We start from the raw sequence: 11,294 nt of genomic DNA, 5'->3' as shown, positions 1-11,294 counted from the left end.
CTCTGGAAGAGCAGTCAGTGCTCTTAACCTGAGCCAGCTCTCCAGTCCCAGAAATTTTCAGCAGCAAATGTAGATTAAAAAAAAAACAAAAAACAAAAAAAAAAAAACCTGATAGTGGGTTTTTTTTTTTTTTTTCTGGTGGCTTAAAGAACAAAAAAGTGCAGCCATCTCAGATTTTCATCTTTCCTTGTACAGAAAGTTGGTCTCTGCCATGGATGAAACTCTCCTGGGGCTTTACTGAAGTAGATGTGGCCTAAGGAGGCGGCCATCACAGGCAGCTGAGGAAGAGTCAGAAGCCACCTGAATCCAGTGGTCTGCAGAAAGAACATCAAGAGGGGTCAGGCAGCATGACAAAACCAGCTGTCTGCCCCTGCCAGCAGCTGCTTTTTGCTTGATTTTAATGGGGCAGATTTGGAGCAGGGCTTTATGTAGCCCATGCTGGCCTTGAACCTACCTTCACCTACCAAGAGCTGGGGGGGGTAGGGGTGTCTCAGGATTTTGCAGCCACACCTGGCTTGTTTATGAGGCACTCTTGGCTATTTGAGTTTCTTCTTTGAGAGTTCAGTGTTTAGATCTGTATCTCATTTTTTGTGTTATGTGTTTTTATGAAACCTAGTTTTTGAGTTCTTTATATATTTTGTTTCTTAGTCCTCTACTGGATGTGAAGTTGGTAAGGCATCTGTCTATGTTTTCCCTTTCTCTAGGCAGCCACTTGGAATAACGGTGTCCTTTGCTGTGCAGAAGCTCAGTTCCATGAGGTCCCATTTTATTTATTTGCTTGCTTGCTTATTTATTTTGCTAAACCAATTTTTGTTGGGGTTACTAAGAGAAATATGGGTGATAGAACAAAGATGACTCACAAAAGCAGCTGTACCACCCAAAAGGCACACCTCCAGGATAGGTGACAACTCTTAAGAGCTGGAACCCCAGAACTCCAATTTTTTAATATAAACACTTAGTGCTGTGAACGTGCCTCTTAAATCTGACCTCCTGGTGTTCCATAAGCTTGGGTGTGTGTGTTCATTTTCTTTCCATCCTAGAAAGCCTCTCTTTTTAATTCCTGTCTGTAGATTGTCTTGAAGCTGTTTGTATCTTAATATTAATTCCACTTCCCCAGGAAGAGCTGGCTAGTCATGTGTCTCCAACTGAACCTTCCCATTTTAATGAGTAATATAAAGGAAAGCCAGTGACTGGGCGGGGCTAGGTAGGTGGAGAGGGCAGAGGTTAGAGATCATGACAACATGGAGCTTCCCAAGGACCAGCTGGACCCAGGCGGGATTTATTAGTGTTAAAAAGCTATGAACATTAAGGATTTTACAGGTCTAATAGCTCATATAAAAGGGCAGTTTGTATCTTTGTCTATTTGATGCAATTTTGTTGTGTAGAGAATTTGTGGATTGAGAGTTGAATATATAAACCTGTATGGAAAGCTATTGGGCTATAGAGTTGTGTTTGTGTGGGATTTTGGGGTACAGAAATATCCTGGGACAGAGGCAGAGAACAGGTAGTAGTAAACTGCCAAGGGAAGGGAGTTTCTTGGACAAGTTGGGCCATGTTGGTGGCTCAGACCGGGCTCCAGAGGTGTGTGGGGCTCTCTGTATCAGGATCGGGCCTGAGGAGTGAGACCTCAGGGCTGGTAAAGAGATAAACCAATTTTTATTTTTAATATTTACTGAAACACCTGTCGACCCATTTTTCATTCGGCCGTGAGTTTCATCTTCATGACGTGTAAGCTTTCTGTTGTTTATATACAGCTTTAATCTATGGTGATCAGATGAGGAGGGAGGAGATTATTTCAGTTTCCTTCCATCTGGTGAGATTTGAGTCTGAGTATTTGGCCAATTTTGGAGAAAGTTCTGTGAGTGCTGGGAAGGTGTATTCTTGTGTTCTGTTTGGAAACGTTCTGAAGATAGTTAGGTCCATTTGGCTTATGTCAGCTTGTTCCAGCATTTCTGTTTAGTTTTTTCTCTGGATGACCCATGTATTGCAGAGAGTTGGGTATTGGATTGATGAATTTGGGTGTCTTTGTGTTTGGTGCACAGACATTAAGGATAGCGATGCCTTCCTGAAGGATTTTCCTTTGATGACTATGAAGTGTCCTTCCCTATCTTTTCTGATTAAATTCAGCGGCTATTTTATCAAGTATTAAAATGGCTGTGCCACTTTGCATCATAGGTCTATTTGCTTGGAGCGTTTTTTTCTATCCTCTTGCCCCGAGGTGATGATCTGTCTTTGATAGTACAGTGTTTCTTGGATACAGCAGAAGGCTGGGACCTGTTTTCACATCCATCCTATTAAGTCTTTTTATTGATTATTGATGGTGAGTGATCAATAAGCAGTGTTCACTGACTGCTATTATTTTTGTGGAGTATATGTGTGGGTTTCCCCTTTTGATTTGCTGGTCTAGGATTATTTATTCCTTGTGTTTTCCTGGGTGTGGTTAACTTCTTTAAATTGGATTTTTTTTTCCCTTCTAGCCTCTTTTGTAGGGCTGGATTTGTAGATAAACATGGCTTAAATTTGGTTTTATCATGGAATGTCTTGTTTTCTCCATCTATTGTGATAGGATGTTTTGCTGAGCATAGTAGTCTGGGCTGGTATCTATGGTATCTTACTAGTTTGCTGAATATCTATCTGTTCAGGCCCTTCTGCCTTTTGGAGTTTCTACTGAGAAGTCAGATGTTACTCTAATAGGTCTACAGTTATGTGTTACTTGATCTTTTCCTCTTGCAGCTTTGAATATTCGTTGTTCTGTATATTTAGTGTTTTATAATATGCTGATGAAAATTTATTTTCTAGTCCAGCCTATATGGTGTTCTATATGCTTCTTGAACCTTGATAAGCATCTCCTTCTTTAGGTTAGAATACTTCTCTTCTATGATTTTGTGCCTTTGACCTGTTGTCTTTATTTTTCTCCTTCCTCTGTTGCTATTATTTAGATTTGATCTTTTTATAGTGGACCCAATTTCCAGGACGTTATCTGCCAGGGGTTTTAAACTTAACATCTTCTTTGGCCATGGTCTCCTTTTTTACGATGCTTGTAATGTCTTAGATACTCTTTTTTTTTTTTTTTTTTTTTCATGTCTTCTGTTGGTGGTTTGCCTCTGAGGTTCCTCTTTGAGTTTCTAAATTTTTTATTTCAAGATATCCTTCAGCCTGGGTTTTCTTTATTTAAATTTCAAATGTTACCCCCTTCCTGGTTTCCCCTCAGCAAACCCCAGATCCCATCCTCCCTGCCCCCTGCTTCTATAAGGGAGCTCCCCTATGCTGGGGCCTTGAGCCTCCACAAGACCAAGCTTGGGTTTTCTTTATTGATTCTATTTCCACGTTTAGGTCTTGAATGGTTTTGCTTATTTCCCTCCATAGCTTTAAGAGACTTGTTCATACCCTCGTTAAGGACCTCTATCATTTTCATAAAGAATATTTGAAGGCCTTTGTCTTGTTCTTTAGCTGCCTTAAGATTCTCAGAGCCTCTGGGCCCCAGTAGAGACATTATCCTGGCTATTGTTGTGGTTTTATGCTGATGTGTAAGCATCTGAGTTTGAGATAATGATTAATTGTACTTGCTGATATCTGGTCTTATCTTTGTTGCATGGGCCTTTTGTTCCTTGGTTTCTATTGCTCTTAGGATGGTGTGTTGAGTATGTGCTGCCTACTAGGGAATTCTGGGATACTGCTAGGTGTGGCCACTAGGGATTCTGGGTAAAATATGATTCTAAGTATTATTATAAGTATTGGGAGCTGACACTCAGAAATGGGGATGAGGTGTGTGTGGGGGGGAGTAATGGGGTTCACATGAAGGAAGAAAGGGGTTCATCAAACTTTGCTTAGTGTCCTGAAAATAGGGGCAGAGATTAAGGAGAGGCCATAACAGGTAGTTTGCTAGATATCTGGGGATGAGACTAGGGGACTGGGTTTGGAGGAGAGGAGGGAGAAAAAAGATGTGAAGCTCACTTACCTGCCTCCCTGGCCGACCTGCTTCTCTAGCAGGTGGCAGAGAGGATCCCAGGGACTGCCCTCTGAAGTTGTGGTTAGCATAACAGGGTGAGTGGGGAGGGAGGCTGGAGAAGAGCCAGGGGAGATAGGAGCAGAAAGGAGTAAGAGGCCACAGCAGGTGGTCAGCTACACAGTAAAGGAAGATATGGGGTGTTGGATTTAGAGGAGACAGTGGAGAGGTAAAGATCTGCAGTTGGGCTGCTTGGCCCCAGGGACCCTGTGCTTGTTTGGGATGGGATAATGGGGTGAGAAGGGGAATGGCTGGTTGGAAGAGAAGGCCTAGATGAGCTAGTGGAGATGGGACAGAAGGGAAGTGCAGTCTGCAGCAGATGGTCTGGCCCTGAGCTGGGGTGAGACGGGCTTTCCTGAAAGTCCCTGTCAATAAAACATAATTACAGAATAAAACTGTGCCAGTAAATTCTCATTTCTGGATTCTATAAGCATCTGAGGCTAGATTAACAAAGGCGAGACCAATGCCTAGGCATTTGCATTGTTTTCAGAACATCCCCATTGGCCAGGTCAGGTTAATTTGATACACCGTAACTGTAATAGGGCTGCTCACCACCACTGCTGAAAGAGTCTCAGGTTAGAGAAGGGACCTAGAGGAGGTGACTCAACTGTACATCTGGCTCCACTCAGTGTGAGGTCCCAGTCACCAGGGCCTCAGGGAAACAATCCCCATGTTGGTATATAGTGAATGGGAAGAACTAACTGCAGTTCTGAACAGACATAAAAGTTGTTCCTCCATCCCATCTTACCAAGTACCCCCAAAAATAAAGAATGAAGGACACACAGGTACAGGTAGGGGCTGAGGCCTTCCATCGCCCTCTCTCTATTCGTATGGCTTCATACTGCTGACCACTACAAACGGTTTCCATGGAGACTTTATTTAGCAGTCAGAATTCCCTTTACATCCGTCTGTTGAGCAGTGTCCAGGCACCCTGCTCGCCCTGCTTCAGCTCATCGGTTGTGTTTAGGCACAAAGGTTTTAGTTTTGTCTCGGCACCAAGTTTTAATCACTTGGGGTTACTGCTAACAGCAAGAGGATCTTGTTGAAAGATGTGTTGAACAGTTTTCGTCGTCTGTCAGTACAAATTAATGCCATTTTTTTTAAGTAGAGTTAGGCATTTTTGGCTTTAGAATTGGTTCCCACCATAAAGCAGCAGTAAGACACCTCACCTGTGGAGTCAGCATTAGAATGCCCAGTGTGGTCAGCCCTGCGTGGGCCCCGCCAGCACAGGCTCCGCCCTTGTGGCTCAGAGACAGTGCTACTGAGCTCTTTGGTATACCACACGCAGCCACGCTTCCCTCTTCTGCCACCAGTGTCACTTGTGTTAGCAGAGGTGCCCAGCTGCTGTCCCATGGGCCACACTAGGACTCTGGGTCTGTCTCGAATATTATGCATAGTAACCTGTAGCACAATAATTGTGATGTAACAACCACCCAGTCACAACATAAAAACGTCTACAACTGATGACCGTACAAAATTATGCAATTTCCATCATAAAGCAGTGTTCATAGTACCTGACCTTCTTGTAAGTTAACAAAAAAGTTCTGGAAGGAGCTCAAGTAAAATGTGAGAGATGAAAATTACAAAGAAACAACCACAAAATAAATTTAGAACAACTTACAAAAGTAGCAAAGCAGCTTCGTGGAAATGGGGGGATTGCTGTCTGGCTCCAGTGGTGACACCCTGTCCTGTCTCAGGGACCAGAGCTAACGGTGGCTGTGGACTGGAACATCCTCACTGCAGATAATGCTGTTTGTGTAAGTTGACGAGAGCCCTTATTTTATAGGCAACAGGTGAGCGAACACATTAAGTTTAACCATAAGAACTTTTTGAGACATAAGAACATCTGCCCTGTTAAATGCAGAGACGTTATTAAACCGTTAGAAAAGGTCAGTTAAGAAGAAATGGCTAAACGGCACATATACAAGTCAAACTACTTTGAGAAATTCTGTGTTAGAAAAAGAAACAAACGAAATCAACACTTTACTATAAAGTATTTCAAAATCCAAGATGGCAATTTAAGACACTGCCATCATCCATTAGGACACGCCTGCCTTTACGGAAAGAAGCCCATGAGCATTCTGGAGTGCAGAAGCACCGGGCTTTGTGAAGTTGGCCAGGTTCTTATGGTTTGGGGCAAAGGCTTCGGATTCTCAGCCTCTTGACAGTGCCCCGAGCCTGGAAGGGGTGCATCTCTGTGTATTAAAAATGGCAACACCTGTGGAAGCTTCCTCTCTGGTCTGTGCATGTGTCCATCTCCTGACCCCTTCGGTTATTTCTAAGGAAAAGTGTTGGCCTGTGCCAGCCTGCCAGCTCAAGTGCTCACGCAGAGGCCAGAGAACCCCTCAGCCTGCGGTCAGCGTGGCCTGCTCCTGTCCACAGCTGGGCACCCTCAGCCACAGCTGGAACTATACCTCTGCTACCTTATGAGCCTCTAAGACCGCAGGGTGATTTTCCTAGAGACAAAAATGTGGCTCTGGCAAAAAGCTATATCCAATACACAGTGGGGTCTAAAGGCCTAACCTTCAGGATTCTGTTTCCCTCTGTTAGTCTAGCTTCTTTGTTACTTTCATCTTAATGTCAAAGGCACTTCTAGGTTTGAATAGCTACCTTGAATGCTTTAAAATTACAGTGCATCTTTAAAAGTTAGTTGTATGGAATTAAAGCAAGTTCATGATTTGGAAACACAGTGATCTTAGGTCCTAACTGAGGTGAATTAAAACAATAAAATCCAAACCCAGAACACAGGCTAAGACATTAGCTAAATACATGGATGCTAACTGAGGCCTATTTAGAGTTTTATCAGATGATCTGGAAATGCAATAAATACACTAATTTTTTAATTTCCCTATCCACCTTCTCTGAGTTGTAATCTAACTATCAGATAACCTTTAGTAGGTAGTAGGAAAATAGATGTTGGCAAAATTCAGATAGCAGAGAAACACACGTGTAACAACAGAGAATGTGTGCTGCAAAGGACCCAAATGAGCCAGACCCAAAGGATGCAGGCCCACAGCCCACAGTCACCCTGCCCTTAGGATAACTGAAGGCAGCATGACTAAACAGGATTTAAATACTAGTGCAAATTTCTCACATATAAAATGGCCAGTTTTAAATGCCTCAGTTAGCAGTTTCAGTTTGGAGAAGGAAATGTCCAGCTTCTATGTCCAGAAAATACCTTAATTTAGTCTTCATTTGCTAGTGTCTCAGTAGATAACCATATTTTGGCCCCACTTAAGAATTTGCTTAATGGCGTTCCTAAAATGCTTCGTCTGCACAGATTTCCCACAGGAGAAAATGGAAATGAAGAAGAGAGGAACTCTGGTGTCCCCAGTGTGTCATGTGGCCCTGTGGCCCTGAAGTACATCCTGCTCTGGTCCAGCTCTGCATAGCAGGCTTCCAAGGGGCCACTGCGATGCTGCCTCAGCATCCTGCTTAGCATGTCCACCTCATCAGCCAGGAGAGAGAGCTTGTGGAAGGCCATGATGGAGCCCCCAAGGTTGATCTGTGCCTCAGGCACCCAGCGGAAGTAGCACAGTTTCCACAGCTTTATGTGTGTTCCAGAGAGACGTGGCAGGATAATGCCGTGGAGGTTGGCTGGTCTGGAAAACCACTCCTTAAAATACTGTTCCGCTCCACTGTGCTGGCTGTCGGTGTGCTGGGGCGGGTCTGGCTTCAGCTTCAGTATTAGTGAGTTTCTCCGAGGAAGCAGTTCTTGCTCACTGATAATTCCATTCTTCAGGCATGAGGGCATTCCTCTCAGTGTGGAGCTGTAGCTTTTCTGCACAGAAGACAGAAGCTGGTGTCATCTACTGGAGATTTTCAGCAGAACCGGCACTATGGCAACCAGCTGGGATAAACATGACGGGAGGGTTCAGACTTGGAGGACATGGTCCTCCTTTCCCTTGTGGCGATTATACTGGTCTACTCTGGAACCAGATTTTTTGACTGGCTCTCCCAGGTTATTACTATGTCAGAGGGAGAGTAGAAGGCAAGTATAGCCTGTCTGTCTGTCTGTCTGTCTAAGGGCATGCTCATAAGACTTTGAAGGTAAGGGAAAATTCTGAACTGGCTGATTTCTAGAAAGAATGGACAAACTAGCCAGAACTCAGCTCAGGGCTGCCACCTGTCAACTCTTGTGCTGACCAGGCTCTAAGAGCCTCACTCTCCAAGAACAAGTCAAGCTACTGTCACGTGAGTTAAAAGCTGCACAAGCATTCTCCTGGAGAATGGACTGTTTCCAACCCTGCCGAAGACTCTGTCTGGTGCTGCAGCTATATGTGTCTCTACTGCTAGCATGCTACGGCCTACAGCTTACCTTTGTGCGCTTAAAAGACTTCCTGGAGCCATTCTGTACGCAGGGAGTGCTCTTGCCAATGTAGAAGGGGTTGTGGAACAGAGTACGGTCCTTCGCCGTGAACTGAAGAGCCCAGTCCCAAACCGAGGGGAATCTCAGGCCCTTTTCATCACCCAGCTGAATGTTTTTGCTGATAGCAAACTCCTGCAAAGCAAAGCACATGTGTAAGAGAGGCACACCCCATCTTTTCTCACACCTCCACCCTGCGGGGGGGGGGGGGTTTCTCTGCTAGAGCACTCCTGGGAGCACTACCCTGAGGATGGTGATGATGGGCAGGTGAGTGAGGGAAGCACACGAAGCCACCCAGCACGTCCCAGCTGTGGTCCGAGGCTTTGCACTCTGGGCAGGAAAGGTGCTAAGAGGAGAGACACCTTCACTAAAACGCACTGCAAACCGCAGACATGACTGATGTCCTACTTTGGGCTTCAAGCATAATGACCAGGGTTCACACCACAGCTATGTGACAGCATGTCCTCCTGTAGCAGAGGACAGAGATAGGCTCCTCTGGAAGGTGATCTCATGATCTCTAAAAACGTAAGCAGTCACCCTAGTGACACAGAATAGGGACCCTTGTCTGAGCACAGTGACAGCAGGTTATATCAACTTCACATAAGATAGTTCCCTGGAAGAAATAGATGAGAAAAAAATATGACTGACTCTTATTGTCTATCTGGTACCTTTTAATATTTTATAAACTTTTCATTTAAAAAGACCAAGAATTTGAGCGAGGCGGTGAAACCACACCTTGAACCTCAGCACTCTGAAAGTAGAAACCAGGGGATCTCTGTGAGCTCAAGGCCAGCCTGGTCTACAGGGTAAGTTCCAGGACAACCAGAACTACACAGTAAAACATGTCTTACGAAACAAAACAAAATGCCAAGAATTTTTTTGAAATTAGAGAAACAGCAGATTATAAGTGTCATGAGGAGCATGTAGCATAATCGGTTATATGAGCACAGGCCTGTGAGTAAGTCCATGAGGCAGAGGGTGGGGATGGCTGAGGGCAGCAAGAAAAGCCCAGTAATGAAGGCACACGAATCCTGAGGTGGTAAGAATGCAGGCACACAACTGGGAACCAGTTTAGGGGATACAGTTAAGTTTTCAGAAGCCTTTGGGCCCTAGTTTTACATTAGGAAATGTTAAATCTTTCTAGGAAGACAGAATAAACTTGACAAAATTTCCTTCTCAAACTGACCAATCTAAAAACCCTCTAACACAGAAAGAAAAGTCTCTCTTGAGTTCTGGGTTCCCCGCAGCCCTGACAGCAGCAGTGCTGAGCAATCTGCTACCGCTGTGTTCTGAGGACTTCTCTCTGTAATCCAGCCTCAGGTCCATCTTCTCCAGGACGCTCCTGAGCCCCAGCCAAAATAGCCTCACTGTGCTCTGTCTCTCCTACCTGGACATGTGCATGTGTCACAGCTGGAATGCCACTATACACAGTAAGACCAAAGGCACTTTGCAGACGTGGAGCTGGGCGTAGAGGCCAATTTCTGAGAGACCCGTGGGCCGAGCATTCTCTAGATGGGGACAGAATGAAGCACTCTGAGGCTGCACTACCTCAGAGAACACATGATTCCTCCATGGTAGCATTGCTGAGCTCTTCCACTGTGGGTTCACATGGGACGAGACAAACCAAGAATGCTCTCGCCTGTAGTAGGGAGGAGCTGGTCTTCAGTATGGCTCCATAGTCTTAGTCCTCCAGCTCCACGAACTGTCACTACAGATGCAACCCACCCACAGTGGCTGCCATGTGACTGGGGTGCTGGGAGAGTACACATGGTAACAGTGTTTGCAGGGAACTTCAGTCTAACTTTGTACCTAAACTTCCTGTTCCACAACTCCTTAAGAAACATTTGAAATACAACTTTTATTCTACTGACCCATCAGGAAATAAATGTTTTTGGGTGTTGATCAACAATTCTGGTGTGCAGGAGTAACCCCAGACGTACAAGTGAAGGCAGGCAGCTCAGCTCTGCATCCAGCTACGCAGAAGGCTAACTGAGGGATTGCCAGGTCAAGGCTGTCTAGGTAGTTGCCAGACATTGTCTCAACATTGGAAGGAAAATAAAAGATGTCAGTGGGAGGTACGGGGCTAGGGCTGCAGGTCAGTAGTACATACAAGGCCTTGTGTTGGATGCTCCATCGAAAAGAACCCAGAAATACCCTTAAAGTGGTTACACTCACTGATATGTTCAAACACATTTATTAGGAGCAACTTTTAGACAAAAATAAAATGATCATTAATAAAAATAAAGTTATTAGATTCTTTAATGCATTCTGAAATTTTTGAAAGGTAATTTTAAATTACATATTTTAAACATGCAGTTAACAGTACTTCAGTTATATTTTAAACTTGTAAAGAGAGGGAGAGCTCAGTAGATAGGTACTGGCTGTGCAAGCAAGGTGATTTGGATCCCAGAACCCATGTAAACCCAGGGCAGATATCGTGGCAACCTGTGATCCTCAAACTCAGCAGACAGTGAGAATTCCAGTGGCGACTGGCTAACTAGGTACGACAGAACCGGAAACGTCAGATTCTCTAAGACTTGCCTCAAGAAAACAGAGTGGGAAGTGACTAAGGAAGACACAGAATCAACTTCAGGCCTTCACATGCATACACAGATGCACATACATGTAAATGCATGCATGCACATGCTACACATAAAAGGTACACACACGTCCACACAGCCAGCATGGCAGCCAGCAGGTCACTTACTGTGCTCTGCTTCACCCGCTGATGAGGAGAGTTGAACAGGAAGGTGCCAAACAGCGAGATCCGGGTACTGTCACTCAGCACTGCTAAGTATGTCTCAGAGAACTCGAAGGCAGCTGGATACTGCTCTAGCAGCTGCCACGTGGTATCCAAGAACAGCAAGAATAAGGGCGACTGGCAAATACAAACGGACAAAGGGCTCATTAATGCTGCTCTCT

The 11,294-nt window shown here is 44.7% G+C and overlaps 1 protein-coding gene across 1 annotated transcript in view; it reads right to left on the bottom strand.

Annotated features, from left to right (window-relative positions):
• Positions 1–4,862: 4,862 nt before the first annotated feature.
• Positions 4,863–11,294, bottom strand: part of MTMR10 (myotubularin related protein 10) — a 50,128-nt gene continuing 43,696 nt past the window's right edge. The window contains exons 14-16 of the mRNA XM_080914067.1: positions 11,080–11,250; positions 8,325–8,507; positions 4,863–7,787 (exon numbers count right to left, since the gene is read on the bottom strand). Of these exons, the coding sequence (XP_080770193.1) occupies positions 7,191–7,787; positions 8,325–8,507; positions 11,080–11,250 (951 nt within the window). The 3' untranslated portion in view covers positions 4,863–7,190. The remainder of the gene's footprint in view (positions 7,788–8,324; positions 8,508–11,079; positions 11,251–11,294) is intronic.

The sequence above is a fragment of the Micromys minutus genome (genome assembly GCF_963924665.1).
Source record: "Micromys minutus genome assembly, chromosome: 3".
Lineage (NCBI taxonomy): Eukaryota > Metazoa > Chordata > Mammalia > Rodentia > Muridae > Micromys > Micromys minutus.
Note: the sequence above shows the minus strand (reverse complement) of the source record. Positions and strands in the feature narration are given on the sequence as shown.